General features: G+C 43.7%; 1 protein-coding gene across 2 annotated transcripts in view; it reads right to left on the bottom strand.

Annotated features, from left to right (window-relative positions):
• Window positions 1–25,000, bottom strand: part of ZEB2 (zinc finger E-box binding homeobox 2) — a 117,088-nt gene that overhangs the window by 2,957 nt on the left and 89,131 nt on the right. The window contains exons 4-9 of one of the 2 annotated variants that reach the window (XM_075711621.1): window positions 24,055–24,126; window positions 17,439–17,627; window positions 16,524–16,738; window positions 13,869–13,977; window positions 11,041–13,010; window positions 8,827–9,007 (exon numbers count right to left, since the gene is read on the bottom strand). In XM_075711621.1, coding sequence (XP_075567736.1) covers window positions 8,827–9,007; window positions 11,041–13,010; window positions 13,869–13,977; window positions 16,524–16,738; window positions 17,439–17,627; window positions 24,055–24,126 — 2,736 coding nt within the window. The remainder of the gene's footprint in view (window positions 1–8,826; window positions 9,008–11,040; window positions 13,011–13,868; window positions 13,978–16,523; window positions 16,739–17,438; window positions 17,628–24,054; window positions 24,127–25,000) is intronic. The other variant, XM_075711622.1, reaches the window with a different exon arrangement.

Below are 25,000 nucleotides of genomic sequence, written 5' to 3'. Positions count from 1 at the left end.
CTAAACACATCTGGTTGATCCCAGGCCACAAATAGCACAGGAATGCCTTCAACACCTTCCAGAACTGCCATACTGAAAGCTTAATTCCAAAATAGAGCTGACAAAAAATACTTGTCAGCATGATGCCACACGACAAAACTCAGCAAAGCATGATGCAACCGTGAGATATCCAGACATAACATATGGTGCAAAGATTGGAATTAGTGAAGACCGATCACCAAACTTAGATTGCAGAAGGCAAAAAATAAAATCAAACATTAGTACCTTCAGCCAGATTTTTTTTTTTTATTTTCAAAATGTCAAATTATAATCTTTGTGTCATTCAACTGAATGCTCCAGAGTGGTGCAACCGTGCAGGCGGATACAGTGCCAATTGGTCATTATTTTGTATTTCATGCTATTTTTACGCATGTAAAAATGCTGGTATTCGGTGCCTGAAATGCAGAGCCCTGCTTTGCGTGTCTTATTGCTAGAGCAGATCGTTAGGAACTTATTAGTGAACTGGCCTGATTCCTCGGGCGTATTTATCATACTCGGCTAATGTGGCATGTGACCAGAACGGGAATAAACTTCACACCAGAGCCCTCCCATCCTGTCAGTTGTAAAAGTGTGGTATTCCATTAATTCTTAAAGAAGCAAGGACAGGGAGAGGAAGAGTACGGTGGAAGGTAGGCGAGAAAACCCCAGCTGAGAGCGAAGGGCCAGGAAAGTGGGAGACCATCACTGGCAGCACTGGCACAGAAGGAAATCCAGCAGGAAAAAAAAAAAAAGTGTTTTCAGACCACTGAAAGATCTCGACTTCCATGAAAACTCAGGCTGTTCCTTTATGAAGCTGATCTGCTTTCTTTTCCTCTGCAGTCACTGCTGGGACTCGAGAGCAGGGAAACTCAGGCATAAAAAAAAATTTCACTTCCATAGCAAAGTTGCTAAGAATGAATACCAGGGAATATGCTAATTTTTTTGCCCGATCTAGTCACAGCTACCTTCAAGTCCCACTGTGAAAGTTCACATTTAATAAGGTGTGATTAACAAATGCTCAAGGAAGCCAAAAATTTTGTTATGAAATGAAGGGAAGATCTGGCAGGAAGGAAAATACAGGAGAAACCACAGATAAAATAACCTAAGTGACAAGGAAATTAGTGGATGCCTGGAAATTGGGACTTAAACTACATTTCTTTGTACGAGAGTTTCCTAAGCTTGCACACTACAGGATTTCTTTTTTTTTCTTTATTTCCCTTTACAGTACAATTGAAAATTCAAGCTTGATATATTGAATTATAGCAGTATTGCTTTTATGATCTGGTTGCTAAATATGCGTTTCTGCCAATTTAACCTGTTGGTTAAATGTCAAACTTGAAGAAAACTCCGGGCTTCGAGCTGTGCGCATGTTTTGGCTTTGAACCTCCAGCCTTGACCTGGGGGTGCACCGAATCCAGAGCCAGGAGGTGGCTATCTGCCATTCGGAGCCCAAATTTTGCCATGATGGGGAAATCCCACAGTCTTAGCTGGGGAGATTTTTAGCACGGTCAAGTCACTTACTCAGATTAGCTTAAAATCCCAAAGCACTCTCGACCTAAGCACTCCTCAAACCCCAGCGCTGCCAGAAGAAACCTTTCATGAGTGAGGTGGGAGCTTCCCCAGTGCTACCAACCACCCAGCTGGATGCACCAGACACGCCTGCCCGCATCCCTGCCTCATCCCTGCTGAGCCTGCTCAGCAACGTGCTACCATCCCTTTGCTAGTATCTCCATAGTTGCTAATTTTGTTCCCATTTCCTTCCTTGTAGACCTTCTGCTTTTCCTCAGCACCTTTGCGTCCCTCTCCTCACTGAAGTTCTGCCCACGCTGTCTCAGTCCCTCCGACTTACTTTTCCCTAACATCGACAAGCACAACCTTTGTGGTGTTCTACTTCTCCACAACACCGTTCCTTCTCCATTACTTCAAATTTCCTGATTTTTTGGATGCACACTATATTTGATGCCCACTACAACCTTCTCACCCCACATTTCCCTCTTCTTCAAGCTGTGCTCCATCCAGTTGCCCAGCACCTTTCCTCTCCTCAAACAGAAGTCAACCACCTCCACTCGTTCTCACCCAGACTTGCCTCCACCTGCCCTTCCCCAAGGCTGGGTGATGTGCCCGTCTGTCATGGTTTAACCCCAGCCAGCAAGTCAGCCCCACACAGCCACTCACTCCCCCACAGTGGGATGGGGAGAGAATTGGAAGGGCAAAAGTGAGAAAACTCGTGGGTTGAGGTAAAGACAGTTTAATGGGTAAAGCAAAAGCCGCGCACAAGCAAAGCAAACCAAGGAATTCATTCAGTGCTTCCCGTGGCAGGCAGGTGCTCAGCCATCCCCAGGAAAGCCGGGCTCCATCACGCGTAGCGGTGGCTTGGGAAGACAAACGCCATCGCTCCGAACGTCCCCCCCGTCCTTCTTGTTCCCCAGCTCTCCAGGCTGGGCATGGCGCCATACGGTGTGGGCTGTCCCTTGGGTCAGCGGGGGTCAGCTGTCCCGGCCGTGTCCCCTCCCAGCTCCTGGTGCCCCCCAGCCTGCTGGCGGGTGGGGTGGGGTGAGAGGCAGAAAAGGCCTTGGCTCTGTGCAAGCACTGCTCAGCAGTGACGGGAACATCCCTGTGTGATCAGCACTGCTTCCAGCACAAATCCAAACCATAGCCCCATATCGGCTACTGTGAAGAGAATTAACTCTACCCCAGCCAAAACCAGCACATCATCCCTCAGCCTTTGCCTGCTTCCCTCATCCCTTGCACGCAGCCTTCGTTCAACGCTGCACCTCCTGCTCCTGCTGCCTGGGTCCTCCCTGCAGCCAGCACAGAGGTAGCCTGGCGGGGAATCATCCATATTTTATAAATTAATTTAGAAATTAGAAGATTAAAATTCTTCGTATTTTCATATTAATTTATATTATTACTAAAAAGGCTATACTAGAGCTATTTAGTCTACCACATCCATACCAAGGACTCAGCTTTGATCTGAGGGAACATGACAGCTTGAGCAAAGTTCTTTGTTCAGACACCACACAACATACCTTAGCAGTGCGTAGCGTGCAGCTGTTACAGCGCTAATTGAAATATGTTTTTAAACGTATCGGGTTTCCGAACATTTGCGGAAGAATTATTTTTTTTCCCTCTGTGTGCAAAACCCAGTATTTCAGCCGTTTAAAAGAAGTGCCTAATCCCTACCCATGCATTAGTAGGCCATAAAATAAAGCTGAAGTAAGGTATTTTACACTGGGGATGGAGAGAAGTCTGCAGTTGCAGGTGGATGGGGAGAACCTACAACTGTAGGTGGATAGGGAGAACCTCCAGGTGTAGATGGATGGGGAGAACCTCCAATTGTAGGTAGTCCTGGCTGCTTCATCAGCTATTTAGCTAAAACACAGTAAGAGCATTGTCATGCAGTGTCATAACGTCAGTGGAGTAGAGATGGGTCGAAAGGGAGCAGATTGGAACATCCCACTCTCCAGGTTTTACCCAGTCTCATCTGAGATGACCTGTGTCATCCATGGGGGATGGAGCTAGGAGAGAATTACCCACGGCAGCTCACAGGAGGGCTCGTGACCCACTTGTGTGTCGTCAGGTGGATGCCTGATGTAGATGCCATGTTTTGCAGTGAAACTAGATGGTAGATCTCCCTCAAATATGAAAAGGAAATGTTTGGGCTTTTTTTTTTTATTCCACCATCTGCAAAAAGAGGTTCCCACAGGGGCTCACGCTCAATTTACAGAGGGGAAATTATAACTAATCTGTTTTCAAAGTCTCTAAAATTGCATTTCTGTTAAAATGAAACAACAGGAAAAAAAAATCTCTAACGGCAAGTATCTCTGAATCTTCCTGGGCTAAAAGTCTTTGACTGAAAAGCTGCGCGTTTCCCATTTGCAGTGGCGTAGAAGTCATAAGACATCAGATCATAAGCTGTCACTGGTCCCAGCCTAAGTATCACCCATCCTTTGCCTAAGGCAGGTGGGTCTTTCTTCTATGGGAGGGGGCCAAACAGAAATCCCACTCTTCGGAGGAAAGAAGGAAACATTTTTGTGACAGTTTGTTTTTATTTTTTTAAAGGCAGATCTTTTGAAGCTGCTTGGGGGTTTGGATGTTAGATGTCGTCCCAATGGAGATGGATTAGCGACCAGAGCACAGCGAAGCGGTCAAAGGTGCAAGATAAATGCAATTTATATATAATTGCCCAAGCTGCACCTGTTCCATTTTGAATAGGAGACCTTGCCTACAGAACAAATTTCACAAGCATAGACTATATCCTTTTCTTTTTTCTTTATTTGAGTGTAAAATGGGGAATTCTAAACTTGTATCAGAGTAAAGCAAGAAAAAAATAATCTTTAAATAGCATGTAAATTTTTTATGAATCAAGCTCTAAATAAAGAAAACTCCTGAGCTGGGAATTCAAAATACTAGCCAGAGAGCGCTGATTTGCTACCAGGCTCAAGAACAATATTTAGTTTACAGAATCAATCTGGAAATAAAACTAGTGCTTGCATCAGCATGAAAGCTACAAAAATAAAAAAGAGGTCTTAATAAAATATACAGTGGAAAAGGAAAGGATGAAAGCACTAGCACAGCTATGAGGCCCTCGACAGCCCACACAAGTAATAAAATAGAATATGATGTAATATAGAACAACAATGAAAGGATTTAAAGTTTCTAGGTAGGATTCTGAAAAACTGTTTCCAGCTTTTGTTGCAGAGCAGGCACATTACAAGTTTCCTTGTGAAGCTACGATAAAGCTGCTGTGTAGCAGACGTGGGCACTGACGATGGCAGAACAAACGCTAACCTTCACCTTACTCCCGAGTCAGCCCAAGGCAGCGGTGATGACAAAGGGGGGGCTGCGTGGCTATCCAGAGCCAGGATATTTCACTATTTTCTAGGTGCTCCATCCCGTTTGCTTTCCTGCTCGCTTACCCGCTACCGCTTTCCCTCCTTATTTGCGACGCAAAGGTTGTTTTGTTCGCCAAATGGCACCAATGCTTTGCCACAAAGGCAATCATCTTCACCTTTAGTAAGGCAAGTGTCTCGAGCCTTGTGCTAAGCAGCTCGGAGAAATCTGAGATTAGATGCCTGCAAATGAAGCAGTATCTGCTCAACTAATTTCAGCCTGACCAAAGATGGGATGGGTTCATAACGCGAGTGCTGAATTCCTGTGCTACCTGCCGTGCTCTGCACCCTAATTACAGTGCTGCATCCTCTGCTTTTAAAGAAATAGGATTTCATAAAGTTCAAACTCCAACATGGACACATAACTTCTCTTAAAATTAAATGGCATCCCAAGATTAACTTGGCAGAATTTGGTCCTGCAGCTAGCAGTGGCCTCTCCACTAAATTTCAGTTCAGCCAGAACCAATGCAATTCCCTCATTGCAGTAACACAATAAATTTTCCTTCTCCACATGAAGCTCGAAGCTATTGCAAAATACCGCTAATACTGCATAAATTAAAAATAATGGATTGTGAAATTTGGGCCCTTTTTCTACTGCGCTCAGGCTGCGGCAGGCACAGCGTACAGAGGCAATCACAGAGAGCTCCTTGGTCTGTGGCCGCGTGGTCCTATCAAAAGACACAAAGAACCGGCCAAATCCCATTCTTCTTCTTGCCCCAGCAGGGAATCTCGGCTCCACCGCAATACCTACAGCATTCCTGTTTTCATAGAACCATAGACTCATGGAATGGTTTGGGTGGGCAGGGCCCTTCAGAGCCCACCCAGCCCAGCCCCTGCAGTGCCAGGGACAGCTTTAACCAGCCCAGGGTGCTCAGAGCCCCGTCCAGCCTGGCCTGGGATGGTGCCAGGGATGGGGCCTCCACCGCCTCTCTGGGCAACCTGGGCCACTGCCTCACCACCCTCACTGTAAAACATTTCTTCCTCATATCCAGTCTAAAACTCCCCTCCTTTAGCTTAAAACCATTACTCCTTGTCCTTTCTTCTTTACAGTAGTTGGTGTTGCCCATGATTAAGCTAGCTCATGTAGTTTTACATGTCAATGTTACTTTTTGCTCCAAATAATTTCTCGGGGGTAAACCTTTAGGGGCTGCAAAGCGGGAATGTGGCCTCTTGTCTGACTCTTTTAATCCTTGTTCTAACATTGGTTGCAATAGGTATGTGGACCGTGAGAAGTGGTGACAAAGAAAAACCTGATTGTTCAAATGTCAGAAAAAAGACCTAAAAAAACGCAGAGATTTTTTTTTACATAGGAAAAAGGACATCAGTATAAACAACATCCACTATTTGTGCTTCTCCAGGAAAGACAGGAAGTGTTCCAATTCCTCCTAAAATGTGTTTTTAATGAAGTAACAACGGATCGTGATCAGCTGGTCAGAAAACAGCAACACACTCAGAAAAGAAGCTTTTTCTCTTTTTTAGGCTTAAAAAAACCCTGGGCCTATTCTTACAATGACCCCAAATGAAGAAGATGGCTTTACCGTCAATTCGGTTCCTCCCGCCGAACACGGACTGCAATTTCGCACCTATGTTATTAATGCCATTACAAGCTTTTTCCAAAAACTATCAAATGAATTTGAAATTCACTTACGATGCATGCTAAGCCATTAGCCAAAGTGCCAGCACAGTGTGCCTCCTGAAGGCTGTGAATGAGTTATGGAGGCTAGCCCAGCCAAGGTCTTCAGAGCTCCCAGCCACCTCTATCTAACGTTAGCGTGATGTGTGGAGGCTCCATAAAAGCAAACACGTCCTTAATAATACTTCACACTTTATACAGCGAGTTCCGTCGCAGGATTTCAGCCTGCATGAATTAAGATTTACAACACCCCGGAGAGGCAGGCTGGTATCATTTCCCTCTATTTCAAAGATGGGCGAAGGTGAGAGAAAGATGAAGCAATTCGCTGAAATTCGCAGAGGAAGTCTGTGGCAAGGCAGAAAAGAACACGGCGCGCTCAGCCTCAGCGCCTGTGCCCTTGCCACAAGACCATCCTTCCTGTCTCTAAATGCCACGCTCAAGCTTGATGCTGTGCTGTAGTTCTAGCGTATCAAATATGACACTGTATGCATGTTCTGGATCAGGAGGCTGAGTCCCACAAAGCTGACGGACGTAGAGTTGAGAAGCCGAAGCAAAGAAGAAGGAGAAAAGTCCCCATGCCCACAGCTGTGCGGTATTTTTCAAGGCAGTAGGTTCCCGTGCTGCTTAAGGACCAGAACATATTTTTGCTTTTACAAATGCAGTTTATTTTGCAAATCAAGGTGATTGCACACATTTCAGCTTGTCAAATTTTCAGCCTTTCAACCATATGTCTGTCGACCTTATGGACTACCAACTTTATGGGATTCAACCATATGTCCAGATCCCGATATATATGAAGGCCAGTTCTAACATAAGAGCTTTACGGTAGTAGTGTAGTAAACCATAATGTTTGCAGATGGCTGTAATAAAATCATTCAGGAGAGGAAAGGTGCAGGGACGTAAAGCCTTCAAAGCTTCTTCTACTGAATAAACAATTTGATCTGAATAATGTAGTGGGAAGCACATTCCACCAATGAACTAGCCGATCTAGTCCAAAATGTTGCTTTTAATTTTCTTTCCTAATCCCACACGTATTTTAACTTCCTTTTTTATTTTCCTGTGTGGGATTAGCTTAAACTTGGGAAGAAAAGTATAAGAAGGAAAAATAACAAGGTGAAGAATTTTCTTTTAAAGGCACAGTCTACTTCTGAATTGTAGATTTTTCGTATGTGAAATGCCAAATGGTTATGTGCAGCCTGGAAGATGTATTAATAGAGAGGTACAAGCTTTTTACCGTCACATGGTGAGATTGAAGGATGATGTGACTTGCTTCATTTCCTGAAGTGGGACTCAGCTTTCAAAGTTAAGGAAAGTTTCCTCCTGAGTAAGCTTTTTCTAACTCTAGGAAGTTGGAGTTTGGTTTATGTCCTGCTGCACAATAATTCACATGATAATTCACATTCCCTTTGTCTAACATAACTTGATATCTCTATTATTTGGGGAGCTCCGGTCCCATTTTCCCCTAACTGAAGCATGCTGAGCCGGTGCGTCCCCCTCGGAGAGCTTTCCGCTTCCAGGCTCATGCCTGTCCTGGCTGCCAGCGGGCAAGGGAGCCTGCGAGGGGAACCACGGCCAGCATAGGTGTGACAGAGGGTCTTTTTCAAACAAAAATAGTTTTTAAGCTGACAATCCGCGGTGAGCTTTGGCAACCTTCCTTGAACTAGACAAAAATCGGTTCCTACTCGGGAAAGAAGGAAACCTTCCCCAGACATTAACTGAGAAGTGAAAAAGTGAAATGCAACCTGCCTGCGCTGCTGGCGTGCAAAATCACGGCGAGAGCAACCCCCATGGGCTGTTTACTTTGAGATAACTCGCCCAGAGCCAGCTCTCGCGCTGCTAACGTCAGTGGAAGTTTTTCTACTGGATTAAATGGTGCAGGGTCAGATAGTGTCTAAGAAACGAGAAATACACTGTCACTCTCCCTTCCCATGCCAGGCTTTGTGTTGGCCAAGTTGCAGTTCCTTCTGAGCGCTAGGGCCTGCCTTATTTGAAGCGGGCTCGTCCTGTGAGATGCTGAGTGCCCCAATTGCCACCGCGCCCAGCATGACATCTCACGTAGCACCTGCTGAGATTCATCCCATCACATCCGACAGTCCTTCGCCAAGCAATAACCATTAAAAAAATTAAAAAATAAGTTGAACTGAGCAAAGGATATTATTTCTTCCCCATTGAAAGCCTCAGCACCTGCCAAACTTGTGTTTGTTGCACAAGTGTACTCATAAAAGACCGTGAAGAGCATAGCAAGGACCTCAACCGTCCCCTTGGCGCGCACGGCCGCCCTACCTGTGTGCTCGTATTTGTGTCGCAGCAGGGAACTGCTCTTCTGGAATGTCTTGTCACATAAGTCACACGCGTACATGCCACTTTCCGTCTTCTTGATCTTCTTTCGGGACAGACAGGAGTCGGAGTCCGTCATGTCGTCGAGGCCGGACATGTAGTCTGGGGTTCCATCAAGCAATTCTCCCTGCGAGGGAACCACCCGTCAGTGACACCCACTTCCACCACTGCTCCTTCCCAAAGAGAAACCAACCACCCCAGAAAATTTAAAATCGTGTCTGCTCGGGATGGTGGTCCCTCTTAGCTTAGGAACCCGTTGGTAACGAAACTACAGGTGATGGGAACCGTGGAAATAATGAGGAGCCTTCTACTTCTATGTGTCGAACCAACTTTCTGTCTTTGAGCGCTCTGCAATAATATGATTTACACAACTGGACAGTATTTATCACACCAGCACTTAATATTTTCAAGGAGCAGAAAATGCAAAGGGGAGGCTCTTCATGGATGGCAAAAGGTGTTGTAATATTTTACAGGGGTAAGTGTAAGCAACAGCTACGAGACCATTCCTTTCAAAACACTGAAACTTGGATATATTCTGTATCTGTAGAAAGGTTTTAATTGAATTTTATATTTAGGTACAAATGTTATTATTATGCAATCCATTTAAATGTATGTCTCCCGACTAAAGGCCTCAAGCTATATTTTTATATTTAATTTTGTAATTTGAAATAGGGAATATTAATAACACTTTTTATCAATGTTCTATCTATGTTAAAACAGCCTTCAGCATTAAGCAATAATGAATGTGGATCAGTAAATTATTAAATTTCTTGATATTTATTTTGTCTTGATCCAAAGAGAGTGCAAACTTGCATGATAACATACATTTCCATTTGCTATCACACAGTTGGGTTTTCTTAGACTAGGTTTGCACTAATTAATATTAGAGAAGATTAAATAGGCTTAAATACATTTACAAAGAGGGCAGATGTACTGTAAATCGGAATAGTGGAACAGCTGTTATGGAGGTGCAGTGCTATTTATGCTCCTATTGTGCAAAGAGGGATTACAGCCTGTAATGTAAAACCATACCTGATTTTCACATTTAAAACTATAAAACATTTACTAGTCAGTAAAATTACTAATAGGCCATAATAGGACATAGGGGAACATGCACAAATGTTAAAAAAAAATATTAATCTATAATCAGTTAATCTCATTTAACTAAACTCTGTACATTATATCTGAATACACCCAGCAAAAGCTGTAACAGTACGTGACTTCTGTAGAGCAGCTCTTTGCTATAGGCATGCAAGCGGTGAAATCTTTCGCTACTCATCTATTGACTCTGGGATGACCTGAGAAAAGGATTAATGGTTGTACCCAGGCACGAAGAAGTGCTGACCCAGATTACGTGTCCACGGAAAGACTTTGTCTGCGATTAAGGGCCCTGGCTGCTACCTCTTTAAATAATTTCATTTAATCTCTGGGTTGTTTTGAAGCTGTTCCAGATGACTGGTGGGGATTAGAGGGCTGATAGTCTGGGCAGGGAAGTAGGTGGGCTTAAGGAAGGGGCTATGGTGAAGCAACGCATCAACGTTTCTTATCCCCCAGACATTCATGAGAAGAGAGAATGCCTTTCCCATGCACGGTGCGCGAGCAATGCCCCCAAAAGCATGAAGGAAGCTTTGAGGACTTTCAGTGGGCTAGAGCTGCTATGAGGCCGTATGAACCTCTGCTTGGAGGGCTATGGGCTATGGGCATCCAAATGTGGGGGTGATTCCCAAGAGGTCTCCCACTGCTCCTTTTCCCCATGGTGCAATGTAGTTATGCTCACTGTGAAGGGAGCCCTGCAAAGATCAGTTTCCCTACAAAGTTTCCTTTTTTTATTTTATTGCAGGATGGGATTCTTTCATCAACGTTATTGTTATTTAGATACAATTCTCAGAAGGAACGACTGAGCTCTTAACAGAATAAAACCATAAGCATTATGCCTATTCAAAGGAATCGATACTGCTTCTGAATCCAAGTAGAGGTACTCCTAAGGTAATTGCCATTTGTTTTCCTACCCCACTGCATTTTTGCAAGTTCAGACTAAAATCAACCTTGCTAATTTTGTTGGAAATACTGAATATAACTTTGGGCTTTATTTCTGTAAGAGGACATATCACAAAACACTAAATTCTACACTTCCAAAAGAAAACGGTTGCAACAATTTACCTGAAATCCTTGTTTCCGCTGGTACTTTCTCCTTTGCTGCATATCAGCAAAAGTAGCTGCTCCAGTTGGGTAAGTATAGGCCATATGTGGTAGGAAGCTCATCTGATCTAGTCCTGGGTATGGTCGCAGCCCAGGAATACTGGTCTGGACTGGTGGCATAAAAGTGGCTGGGGGAAATGCGCTCTGTGGTGGAAGTGTTGTGTATAAAGGTTTGGCACTAAATGGGTTCATACCAAATACTGGGTTAGTGCTTTTATCCAGATTATTTGAATTAGAAAACTCCTTCTTGATAAAAGTCAAGTTCAGCGGCTCATCTGAGTTTTCAGATGATGAAGAAACATTGTTGTGTTCTAAATTTACACTATTAGATTTTGTTTTGTTCTTTGTGGCTATAATACTTTTGGGTTCCTTCATTTGTTTTGGTAAAGACAAGTCCAAAGGCTCAGCCTGAAGCTCCTCAGAAGAGAAACTGTTTGGAGTGTAAGAACTACTGTGGGAGTTTTTAGAAGATGTGGAAGAAAGATTTAAAGGAGAAGGAGTATTGCTCCTAGAGTGGTCCAATTTATCAACTGGTTTAATATTGGTAAAATGAGGAGGTTTGGTTAGCCTGAGAGGAGTATCACAATTACTAACACTGTTATGGAGTTCAGCTATAGACGGTGAAGTTATAGAGTCCACAGGCTTTATTGGAGATCTGGCTGACAAAGAGTCTTTAGTGGGAGTGTTGTTGGTGGCAGCCAGCGCCACCTTGGCACTGGCCCTTTCCAGTGATGGTGACCTGGAACTTGAATACTGGTAGACTTTTCTTTGTTCAAACCATTCCTTCACAAATTCCTGAGGAAGGCCAACAGCAATGGAAATTTTCAGTAGTTCATCAGAGTTGGGTTCCATATTCATAGCATAATATGCTTTAAGTACAGACATGTGGTCCTTGTATTGGTTGATGGGGCTAGTCATTCCTTTCTCAGAAAGTACTGATGACAGCAAGAGGGTTTGCTTATCAAACACTCCAGGTTTGTTGGGAACCATGTTCTCGTGAGGCTGAAGGACTGCCTTGATTTCTTCGTTCATTTTACACAGGTAACGCTCATGCTGATGCAACGGAATGGGACCAGGAAAGCTTTCTTTACAGAACTGGCATGAAAATGGAGTGGATACGTTATGGTTCTCTATCATCTTGTCTTCAGTTACCAGGTCTATTAGGGTTCGCAGCTTCTCTTTTTTAATGTTATTGAGCTGCCTCCTTGAGTCTGTGGTCAAGCTCTGGAGGCAAGCTTTGGCTTCATTGACTTTCTCTAATGTATAGTCAATAATACTTTTAGTGGCACCATTATGACTTACTACTGGAAGACCCACGGGGGGAATATTGGGGGAGGTAACTCCTTGTTCCTCGGCTTGAGAGCATGAATCCTTCATATGGTAAACCTTCAACTTGGAGATCTCTTCAGCCTTGCAGTCCATTTTCTGCCTGGAAACCGTGTTGTCCACAATCTGTAGGACCTTCTGCACCTCACTTAAATTACTGCCTACCGCAGGAAACCCAAGCAATGGTGCTTCCATCCCTACACCTAAGTGCTGCATTGGACTTTGAGCAGAAGCATGAACTCCTAAGGGGCTGGTTGCTCCAAGTCCACCGTTCATAAAAGGACTAGTTGCACTAAACCCATGTGAGGCCATAAGAACCTTATATTCATTGAAATCTAGTGGTTCTGTTTTAATTTTCAGTAGGCCTGTTTGTTCAGACATACTAAGTGGTTTGCCATTCTCCAGCTTGTTTCTCAGCTGTGTAATGGCTGAATTAGTAGGAGAGGAAGATACAGAATTAGGAGAAGAACCCGTCTTGATATTGTTTCTCATTCTGCCATTTACAGAGATTAAACCAATACACTTCTTGCTGCTGATGTGCGAACTGTAGGAGCCAGAATGGGAGAAACGTTTCTTGCAGTTTGGACACTCATATGGTTTTTCACCTAAAATGATAATTAAAACCAAATATTAATTATCATTGTTGCTGCTATAATTGCAAGCGACCGCATTTGATACCCAACTGACCGTCTGTGTATGCACTGATTAATAGTGAGGAAAATATTAATTCTATGAATATGGCCACACACCACTACTGCTTTACCCTCCTCTTTCTACGGGTCCTGAGGTCAGGTTGGACCCACAGCCACCAAGGTGTGAGATTGGCTCCAGACTGACCACTGCAAGTACCCTGTGGTGAAGGGAGTCAGATCAAATCCAGACTGTTCAAATTTGATTTGTTTCTTTTTTTTTTTTTTTTCTTCCAAAAAAAAGGAATTTTCCCTGGAAATGAGCACAGTATGAGAAACTGAGTCCTGATGTCAGGACCTCCACGTCAGCGTTGGTGGAGGTTTGTGCCTGGACAGAGCCCGGTGGCATTTCATGTGCTGAATGCTGCGTCAAGCACGAGAGACAAAATGCACAAGTCATTCAATATGAGATGCTTTGCACTTACTCGTTATCTGAGAATATGAGCTGTATTTAACTTGGGGGGGGGCTTTCAGTTAGGGAAAATACAATGGGCTCTTCAGGGTCCGACTGCACAGAAATGACTGAACGCTTCTGAACTCAAACTGCCGAACAAACAATCTATATTATTTGCAGGAAGCTTTACTATTTCCAAATCTTTCAGCGAGACCGTGGTATTAACAGCATGATAAATGAGGATGACTCAGATATCACTTATGAAATACCTTAGTAGCTCTAAGAAGCCAGAAGCAGAACTGTGTAAATTTTAAGCAGTCTTTAAAACTCAGCTAATTAAACAAAATGCAAATGTGCACACCAGCACCTCTGCTACTCACCACTGTGAATTCGCAGGTGTTCCTTCAGATGGTGTTTATATTTGAAGGCCTTGCCACACTCAGTGCATTTGAACTTGCGATTGCCTGCTCCTTGGGTCAGCATTTGGTGCTAGGAGAAAAAAGAAAAATTATTCCAACACAAATTTTATGCAAGAGAAACCATGAATTTCTAGCTTAAAAAACAAAAACAAAATTAATGTGGCTCTGAATTTATCAAGCGGACCAAAAGGTCTGCATGTACATTTATTTGTCTCATCAGTGTTGCAATAAAAATCAAAATGTTGGCAGTAAACCGAAACAAATGAGAAAGTGCTTTCACATGAGCATTCGATATTTGCTTTAGAATTATTTCCTAAGTCTCTCATCAGAAATGTGTTGCTTTAAGGTATCTTACGATGAGAGAAACTGTTTTATAAGATTTGTGGCTCTTAATATTCCTAGCAGATTCTGAACATGTGGGCCTCCGCTTGTTTAAAAATTCTGTTTACTGCGTGTGTAGGAAAGACAGAAACACTGTCGTTAGTGGCATTTTGTGTAAGATTTAATTCATTATCAAGCAGAAGAGACTGCATCTTCAGCGTGAGCTGCTGCTGGAAATGTTTTTTAAAATCACAGAGCAGCAGGGAAGACTTGAGCTACCTTTCGTGCCATGTTTTCCCCTGGTGCTCTTCTAAGGGGCGAGGGAAAGTTGAAAGTTAAAAGTGGCATAAAGATATAATCAAAGCCAGCTGACCTTTTTGCAACAAGCAAGAAAAGCCCCATGACTTTGAATTTGGAGAGGAGGGAAAAAAAAAAATTTAAAAAAATTAATAATATTTGTAGTAATGCAGTCAATGCTCTGGATGCTCAAGGTAGGAGGTCAGCCTTTTGCAGGCGGCCACGGCACAAAAGCCGATTGCAGAGGCAGGGAGGGGGAGAAAGGGGGGAAAAAAAAAGAAGAAAAAAAAAAAAGCCAGCGCCGAAACGGTATGACAACTGCGAGGGTGTGCTGCCTCTTCCCACATTCCTGGCGAGACAGATGGTGTTACATGGGACACAGGGAGGTTTGTTCAAACAGCAGCAACCTTCAAAGATCAAGCAGAGCCCAGCCCGCCGCGCGCCATTGAGGGACCCGCGCTCATATGTTGCTGAGTTGCATAAACAAACAGCAACAGCTGTTTTGTCTCCCCCCATCGCCCTCCGAGGACTACTATAAACTTTAGTTGTGCCACTGTTAATATGATACAATCATTTTAATTTACTAATTGTAAATGCCATGAGCAAATGAGGGGACTTTTCAACACCAAAGCTACCATTCATAATGCGCCAGCACCGGCGCGCTCTTGCATGTGAAATTTCAGGCGGTTACGTTGGATAAATATCTAGGCGGGTTGTCGGGTTTTTTTTCCCCCCGGTGTTTTTAATGATACGAAGCAAAAGAACGAACCTTATGGCGGATCAGGTTAGGAAAAATACACACGTGAAAATATGTTTGTCTACCAGAAAAGCCACGGGAAAGAAAGAACGGGGGCAACCAATCCAGAATCGTTTATATTGATTTAAGATCAAGCAAAAGGCACGGTTCTCTTAAAAATGCTAATCACAAAAATCGCGTGATTAGGAGATGTGTGTTCGCCTAACTGCATTTACCTTATGCTGAGAAAAAAACCTACCAAGAGAAATACAGCCGATCATGATTTTCAGGTTTTTAAGAAAAATAAAGACTTTATTTTCTTATTTTATAAAATTTAAGAAAAAGGCATAAAGCCTTTATAATTTGACACAATGCACACATCGATTTATTTCAGTTTGAACCACGCCGTTCGACTTTCCGTGACAGCCCTCCATAAGATGGGTTTTCAAGAGTCATTCTCCGGCGAGGACGGGAGTAGTTTTTCTGCTGGTATGTAAAGAGTTTTGTGGCACAGGTCTATCGCCAGGCTGTTTAGGAACACTAGGGAAGCTCAGTCACCTGTTTGAGATACGCGGCATTTCCTTAAATGCAGCACTGAGATAATATTACATGCATCACATTGAGGAAAAAAACTGCTTTGATTTATTGCGGATACGCTGCCGGGCTATACAAGTGGTAGCGATGTTGCAAATCTAGCGCACGCATGTGTTAGTGGCACAATCACAAATAATCGCCTATATGTACTGTAGGAAGACTTATTCTAAAAATGTGTAATTATGTTTAACAAACGCTTATACAAAATACGCATAATTTCACGTGATTGAAAAGGTTACTCAAAAAGTAATGAAAAAATATTAGCGGGTCTTTCAGTGTGTCGTGGAGCTCCTATTTGCAACACTGCAAAGTAAAACTAGGTGAAAAATGGAATTAAAATTGCTGAGATGTTTAATAATGTATAATTAAAATGCTACAGTTTCATTCACTTTTTGAGGAACATAAAAACGAAACTAAAGTCAAGTTAAAGTGCAAATAAAATTTCTAAATTAGAAATTAACACACTCATTCGATCGTGAACATAAGACTATTAAATCATATTAGAAGAGACCATCAAAAAATCATTTAGACCTCAATTAAAGCTATTACCATTAAAAGATCTGCATCTTCAAAATGCCATGAAAAATTAATAATGATTGCCAATCAAAGCAATATCGTTTCTCTAAGGGGTTATTACAGAAAGAAATCACTTAAAACCAGCCCCCCACCTGATCTGTCCCTGGCTTGTGTGTCACCATATGCCGCTCGAGCTGGGTGCGGTAGGCAAACGTGTAGTTACAGAGAGGGCACGAGAAGTTCTCCTCGTTCTTCTCGTGGCGGTACTTGATGTGTTCCTTGAGGGACGTCAGGCGCTTGTAGCCCCGGTCGCAGTAGGGGCAGGTCAGCAGTTGGGCGAAGGCATCTGGAGTTCCAGGTGGCAGGTCTGCACCCCGGGACGGGGAGGGGGGGGAAAGAGGCAGGCCAAAAGGTCAGCAAATCAATGGCAGCTCATGGGCTGATTGCCCGGGATGGTATGAGAGGAATCGTTGCAATCTGCTGCCCGAGAGGGAGGGACGGCGCTTCCAACCGGCGGCGGGAGACACCGGCACCCGCGCACGCCCAGGGCGGACTCGCGGGACCCGCTCCGGACCCCGCTAGGAAATTAATGACGGGCATCGCTCCTCCCGCAGACCTTGCTGGCTAGAAAACTAAGAAATACTTTTCCCGATCAATTGGCCATCTGCATTCCAGCCCCAGCTCGTTACGTTACTTATGCCATTGACCGAATCCTTCCTACCGAACGCTTTTCCAATTATTTATCAAGGCTTCGGAGAGCGATGGGTTGGCTACCCCGTCTTTCGTTGCATTAAAACTCTATTAAAACTTCCCAAACTCCCAAGTAGAGCAGCAGCCTTTCTCCTGTTTAAATTCAGCTCTTCGGTTCCCCCCGCCAAATAATACAAATTTGCTGACTAAAAAATCACAATACACTGAAATTACAGCCCCAATCTTTGCTCATGAAATTCCATGCCGCTGCAGCTGTTCTTCAATTTTTAAGGTAAACACCCAGGCATGTAGTGCATTTATAATTGCAACAGCTGCACGAGGTCAGGATACTGGCTAAAAATGAATTACAGCCTCACCATTTTCTTCTTGCCCATTGGCCTCTGGAGTGCCAAGGCGAGACAGTTCCTCAGGGGCTTCGGGGTAAATAATGGCCGTGTCGCTGCGCTGCAGGTACTCCGCTATGCTGACTGCATGCCCGTCTCCTTCCTCCAGTTTCCTTTTGGCAAAATATTCCTCAAAGTCCGACGTGCAATTTGCGTTCTTCACTAAAAGCAGAGAAGAGGAAAAGAAAGGGGGGTTGAGTGCATCCTCCCCGGGAGCTCGGCTGGGTTAGCATCGTTACGCACGGGCTGAGCTGGTGTACTGGAGCTACGAGGCTGGGGTTGCAGCTGGATCCTCGCTCTCATCGGTCTTGCTCCAGCTCCTAATAAAATTAACGCAGGTTTTCCACCAGCGCGGATGCAAGTAAGGGCGGGCAGTTAAATTAACAGGAACATGGGTTCTACAGGGCAGCAGGAGAAGTTTATGAGGCTTGGGTAATGCAGGTAATCTTTCATCTATGGAACCTGAACCTTCAGGGGGGCTCCTGGGGGACCCACAGCTTTTGGCATGAACACAGCTCGACCTGCAGACCTGAGCTCGGCTGCCCCCAGATCCCGCGGACCCCGAGACAGTCCCCGCATGGGAGATGGTTGTTGCACGTAGTAAAGACCACAGCCGCTTCTCCTCCAAGACAGGTCCTGCCTCGGGCTGCTCTTCTGTGGCAGGTATGAGCAAAGGATTGCTCACAACATCTTGCCTTTGGGTTTTTTTTCTTCCTGAAAAAATTAACTTACAATGGGAGAATAGGTTGTCTTAAAAAAAGTGTTGCTTCAGAGATTTCTACAAATATAACCACATGTTTTAGACCATAACAGGGATACCAAGCCTAAAACCACTTTTACAGTCTGTACGAGAGTTTTCCTTCTTTTCCTTAAATGTAAACCCAATTTTTTATTGTCCATGCAATGTCCATGAAATATAATATATGCTCAACCACAAAACATCCTGTTACTAAAAATATGCTTTTCTCCTCCATGTATGAATACTGCATACGGAAAGGCCTTAAAAACTCTGGGACTTTATAGACAAATATTAATATAATTATGCCAGGAAGAAAAAAAAGGAGCTGATCATTTTCTTGCTCTAGTTTTTTTTTTTTTTTATTAAGAACTTGGAAGACACAGTTGGTGGCAGGGAATTAGCGATACTTGTTTTTAACTGACCGTAAATGAAAAGAATGGCTTATGATTGATTACATTTTTAATGTATTTCTCCTTAGGTGAAATAAGAAAATGAGGCAATGCCATAAACTATTCTACAGTTCATGTAAAAGTAAAATATTAAATGGCACGGTTCTGCTCTCACTGATGCCAGGGAGCAAAATGGAGTAAACTCATGGAAATCAAAGGGGTTATGGCCCTACAGGGTTATACTGGTTTGTAACCAGTGGATATGAGACACTAACCAGCTCCTTGGTGTTTAGAAGCGGGTAAATGCTTTGCCTCAGTTTCTGACAAAAATGCAAGGTGATGCTGGCAGTCAAAATGAGATGTGGTCTCTGACTGGGGCACAACTGGAAACCTGAAAGTGCCTGCTCTGAAGCGCTGATCTTGCCGTCATCGATAAGAGTAGATATTCGTCTATGCAAACCTCATCCCTTCAGCCGATAAAATCAAATCCTCTGGCTGAGACAAATATGCCCTATTTTTCATATGAGCTGAGCAGCTTCTCAACCGTTCTGCAGTATTTGGTGACAGTGCCCAAATGGCACAGGGCACGGGACCCCGGTGTTGGAAGGAAACTTCCGTTCCTATTGCAGCGGTTTTGTAGGGAATAGCTACAACGCCACAGAGCTCCTGTCCTTGGTCCTTCTGTAGCTCCTGTTGTCATTTGTTATTAGCATGAGAAACAATATCTCCTTTTTTCCCCCCCAAAAAAGCAACTTCTAGAGAAGGGGACTGTGAGTACGGAGAACAAGACCGAGTACCTTACCTCCATTTTGTTGCTGTGAGAGAAATGTGACAAAATGGTGGTTCCTGAAGTACACCTGATGCACAAGAGCATCAGACTATGGTTTTTTTACTTTGTTTTTATCAGAACAAAGCTGAGGCATTACTTTTTAGGTTGGAAACCTGACTTTTCATTCCCTTGCTGTCCTAGATCTTCCAACTGTTGTATGATCATCCACCCTGTGGCTTAACACTACCCCATGTCCGCTCCTTCTCTTGGCTTAGCAATAGAACCTAGGAAAACAAGTTTATTTTTTGCCAGATTCAGGCCATGACCCAGTAAATGCTACCTGTGAAGCAGGGAAAGAAAGCTTTTCTCCAGAGAGGGGATATGGGAGCAGGAAGGGGAAAGGGTGGGATGTCTCCAAGGGGTGGCTCCATGAGTCCTTCTCCTCCTCCAGCCAGGCTGGGGGGTTTTGGAGCTTGCAACTCCAAAGCTGCGTTTTATAGGATGAGGATTCAAGCCACCAAGCAAGGTCTGAGTTCATATTAGGAGCTTCAGTCTCAAACACGAACCCAAACAAGGTTCTTCCTTCCCGGCCTCCAAGTCTATCTGGAGGCTGATCCAACAGGCTGTGGAGGACTGCTGCAATATTACTGGCCTTGGCTTCCTAATTCTCTGGATTATTTAGCTTATATGTCTGTGCATGCAATCTGAGAGCTAAAGCAAATGTTTATGTCTACATTGTAAACCCCTAAAAACAAGGAGATTTAGTGGAAAAGCTGACAGATCCTTAACTGAAACAATACAACCAGTGCTGCAACACTGCAGATTAACATAAATAGCAAAAGGTGACCATGTGTATCTGGTTTCTCACCAGCGACGTTACTGACAATTCAGACATGGCTGGAAGCTCACCCAGTGTTACTAAAAAGACCCATCTGATAACCATTAGGTTTCTCTCTCGATTTCTGGGGGGAAAGGCTTGCTTCCCCCCCTCGTGCCCTAATTTGTTTTCCATGCAGAAAGTCATGTTCCCGGATTCCTCGTGGGCTGACACTGCACACACATTGCACATCCCCTCCTGCGAGGCAAGAATTTCAGCGAGATCTACGGCGGGTGACCTCACCAAATAAGTCTTTTTTTAATTAATTATTGGAGCCTGGAGAGCAGAAATATTTTCAGCTCCAAAAGCTGATGTGGCCGTGTCACATAAAAATAAAATGCATTAAGGAAAGCTATCTTTGGAGGCATTTAGGACCTTTCAAGATAAAGTGAGAGAGAGGTTCAAGGAGCTGGGGAGACCAGCTATTTTGTGTGGGAACTCGTCCTGCGAGATGGTGATAGCTGCCCTTAATCGCAAACAAAGCTAATAAAACCACAGCCTTCATTAGCCAGGAAGTGAGAGGCCCCCATTGCTACACACAGATTACAGCCTGAAAACGGCCTGTCCTCCAACCTGCCAAGTTTTACTTCTGTTTTCCTCCCCCCGAAGGTTTGGGGTTTTTTTCCCCTTCTTTATATTATATTAAGATATCGTTGCTCGAAGCCTGTCAGATGTTCGTAATCGAAACCAGGAACATTTTTTCTGTTTGTTTACAGGGAATTTGTTAATCTATTTTCTGCAAATATCCCAGTTGTAATAACTGTAACAGGTACAATAGAATAAACCATAGGAATTTATTCATTCACATTTTAAAAACCCCTTCTGCAAAACATCATTTTGTCAAGTAATCATTTCAGAAATCCCAGAAATATTTACAAATTAATTTAGCAGGACCAAAGACTAAAATTTTCACTCTAATGGTCACTTGTGCTTTTCCACTATAAAGCCTCCATGGCTCATTATAAAAATGCAGCTGATTAATGTATGGATAACAAGATTTCTTTTTTAAGTACCACTAGGAAGTGGCCATTCTGACAATAGCAGAATAATTTAATAACGGAGACTTTTTCTTTTAGTTTTCTTTCTCTACTAATGATGTTCTGCAATTAGTTTGATGCTAAAAATACACCACAGTTGTTGAATGGACCTACAGCAACTTTGCCAGTTGGATGTATGCGAATGAGTCTGAAGCTCTATCTCCTATTTCTGCCCTCAGGCCAGGTCATGGAGCACTACAAGATGTGGTGTCAAGAGGGAGAGGCACGTGGTGTTAGATGAGAGAAACCTTCTTGATCTGGAAGAGCCCATGGTAATCTGTGGGAAGACCCAAATGGCTTTCTTGGGCACTGGAATGTCATGTGGTATGGCTTTCGATGAAGCTGGAGTTGCTGATCCAACTTCTTTCACTCAGTCGAGTCTCAGCCTCACCTCATCTATTTTATTAAACATCAGTATTAAATCCCCTTACTCCCTGCAGGGAAAAATTGAGGCCAGACACTCAAGACAGGCCCCAAGCCTGTAGTGAGGCTGAGGAAGAACACTTTGAACATTTCCCGGAATAGGTAGGAAAGATCTCCAACGGCTCAGAGACTGACCTCTTCCCTTTCCTCTTCCAATAATGGTTGGGGCACCTCAACAGGCAAGCCGGGGGAGTTTTTACTCTGCCTGTAGGATGCTGCAGCTCCTAACTGTCACCTGGCATCTTCCACTCAAGGTGCAAAGACCGGCAAAGGCATTTAATTTATCAGATGATTTAATATGACTAACTAATCTGACATCGCTCTTAAGAGACTATGGAGACTGCAGCCACTACAGAAACACGTTCTACCCAACCTACTGAGGCACCAGCCTCTGCTGAAGGAGGTGGCTCTGAACACCTCAGTGATAAAAGATTTGGATTAAGCTCTAGCAGAGCACTAGACAGCTCGTAATGGTTATCTGAGCACGCCGCCCATTGCAGCAAATAGCAGCTGGAGTAAAGAGGAGGCTGGGACTTTTGCACAGGACGTTTGGGGAAGGAGTTGCCAAGTGCAACATCCAGAGCAGCTTTTGCATTTTAAACGCAGACCACCTAAATGCAAAGCACTCTTTGAAACACAAGTTTGCAGTGCGCAAAGGTGGGTAGGGGCAACCCTTCTCTTTTCCCCTAGAAACTTGGTTTCAGAAGAGGCAGGACACGCCACGGACCGCACGCAGAGTTAGCGGCAGGGCTGCGCAGGGGCTCGAGGACACCCTGCCCCCAGAGACATGCCGTGAGGCCGAAGGCGAGCAGGCAGAAGAGACCATCAGATACTGGAAGGGAAGGGGCTAAAAGGACATGAAGTCTTCCCCCTCAAGCAGACCACACTGCAAGTAAGAAAGAGTCAAGGCCTGTTATGGTAAGGAAAATATGTGCAAAGGAAGTCACACGGACTGATAGGGGACCTCAAAGGCTCTGGTAATGGTAATTCAGATAACCATCAAGTCTTATTTCTGAATCAGACGTCTTTGAAAGTCCTTTTTCTCCAAGTTCTAAGCACAATTTGCCACTTTAGTATTGTCCCTTGGAAATAAAAAAGCTTTTAAAACATATACGTATCCAGTTCTGTATGGCAACATCGTTAAGTATACATGTAATGATAAACTGTGCCTCGGTGCCACCCTCCTTTCAGGCATAATAAATCTAATGGATGAAAAAAGCAGTGACATGGGTTTATTTTCCTATTATTTTCCCCCTCAAGAATTATAAGGTAAATTTCTTGTGTTATTTAATAAGAGCATTGGGGTTTTATGTGGGTGTTACCAACATTAGGAAAGTGTGAGTAATAAAATCCTTGTAAGACTTAGGTACCACCTTTTACAGTAATATTTGTAGAGGGTATTACCTATGAACTAAATCTCATAATGGAATGCATAGAAGTGCACTTATGCTAGAAAACCCTTACTTTCAACCGTGTCAATCAGGGCTATCTGCAACATCTCACATTGTGACAAAATGCAAAAGAAACCTTGGGTGATGTATGGCGTTCAGCTGTGCTGAGGATGGAGCGGGGCCTTGTGGCCTTTGGAAAGAACATGGTAAACCCCTGAATTCATTTGGATTAGAAAATAATAACAGAAACCTTTTGCTGTTTTGCTCTGCCACAGGAAAAAAGAGATGGCTCGGAGATGATGCCTGTTAAATATCTCTGTCCCCTTTCTTGTTCCACAGAATGTATTGATTTCTAAGAAGAGGGGAAAGGCAGAGAGGTGGAAAGTGGGGGGGGGAGATTAGCCAGAATCATAATTGTCTCATAAATATGCATTCAAAGTGTGTGTGTCTGTGTACCTACGTAAGGGGTTTGTGTGTTTCTTGCTGAAAAGATGTTTTCAGTCTCTGAAGTAGCTTACTCTGTGCACCATGCGAATCTGGGGTTGCCAAGAAGGGTGCACCCCATCCTCATTATCAAGCTCTTTGTACAGTCTCTCTCATTAAAAGACTACTGTGTCTTGGTCCTGCTACTTTAAACTACACGATATTTGCCCTCGCTGGGAAAACATCTCCTCATGCTGCTGAAAACTATTAGCTTGGAAGGATGCAGCTAAAAGGAGTTAGGGGCTGAAATGTTGCAGAGCACGGGAGGGGTAGCAAGGACTCTCGCCGAATGAGTTTGTCGCTGCACCGTTGCGATCAAATTGGGGAAAAAATTTAAAAAAAAAGGGGAAAATTATGTAAATGTTCCCAATTGTTAAGCTGAAAACAAGAAAGAAGTTTTTTTGGCACTTCTTGTCTTCATGCACAGCTAATTCTACATGATACAGAAGAAAAGCGATGCTCATATCATGCAACACCTTACCTGTACCATTGTTTCCAGCGGTCTGAATTGTGGCTTCAGGCCCCATAGTGTCATAATCTTCCTTCATTTCTTCTGTGAAATAAGCATGCACACTTTTAACATTTGCACGTTAGTGAATTGCTTACACAGCTAGGGAGCACGCTGCGGTAACGGGGAAGATTCCTGCTACGGGAAGGCGAGAAAAGGGCTGTTGTGGCCCTCCATACAATGGCTTTGTTCTGCCAACTGAATGAGTTCAGCGATGCTGGATGGACGGGAACTTATTTACTTTAAACATGACAGCGAGTGGTGGAAAACAGAACTATTTGTTCAGAGTAAATGCAGGGCTTTTCCCAATATCAAATCTAATAAGCAGTCGGGTGATAAAAAGGGATCTTTTTTTGTTCTTTTTTTCCGTATTTAAAAGAAATAATCAGTTAACAGACACTGTGAGATCTATACCTGGAAGAAACTGCGAATACAAAAGGAAGATACAAGAAGTTCTTATATCTCTATTTCTATCTATCGTCACACAGATCTTCTGAGCTGTCATCGTCGTTTTAACCTCATTTGAAGCGCAGCATGTATTAATATCAAGTGGTGCAGAAATGTGACAAATTTTCAACTGTGGGCAGTTCTTCTCTGCCCGCACGATCTGTTTGCATCTTCTGTGCACTCTCTGTGCGCTGACAAAGTCTGCCTTTATGGCCATAAACTGGGTTAATTCACATGCAAATGAGCATGATATGTGCAGAATTATTTACTAGGTATTTATCATGGATCGGTGTGCTTTCCGTGAAACGGGGAGTTCGGAGTGCGTTAAAATAGCATTTCGAAGAGGCTAGAAGCAGCTCCATCACTGGGGGGAACGCTTATTTTCATAGACGTTTCAGCCTGCCTTGGAGTGCCTGTCAAACTTGGTTTCTTGCTGCTAATTTGTTAGTTCATGTGCAACAGGTATTCACAC

The sequence above is a fragment of the Pelecanus crispus genome, chromosome 5 (genome assembly GCF_030463565.1).
Source record: "Pelecanus crispus isolate bPelCri1 chromosome 5, bPelCri1.pri, whole genome shotgun sequence".
NCBI classification, from domain to species: Eukaryota; Metazoa; Chordata; class Aves; order Pelecaniformes; family Pelecanidae; genus Pelecanus; species Pelecanus crispus.
This window is presented reverse-complemented; position numbering and strand designations above follow the sequence as displayed.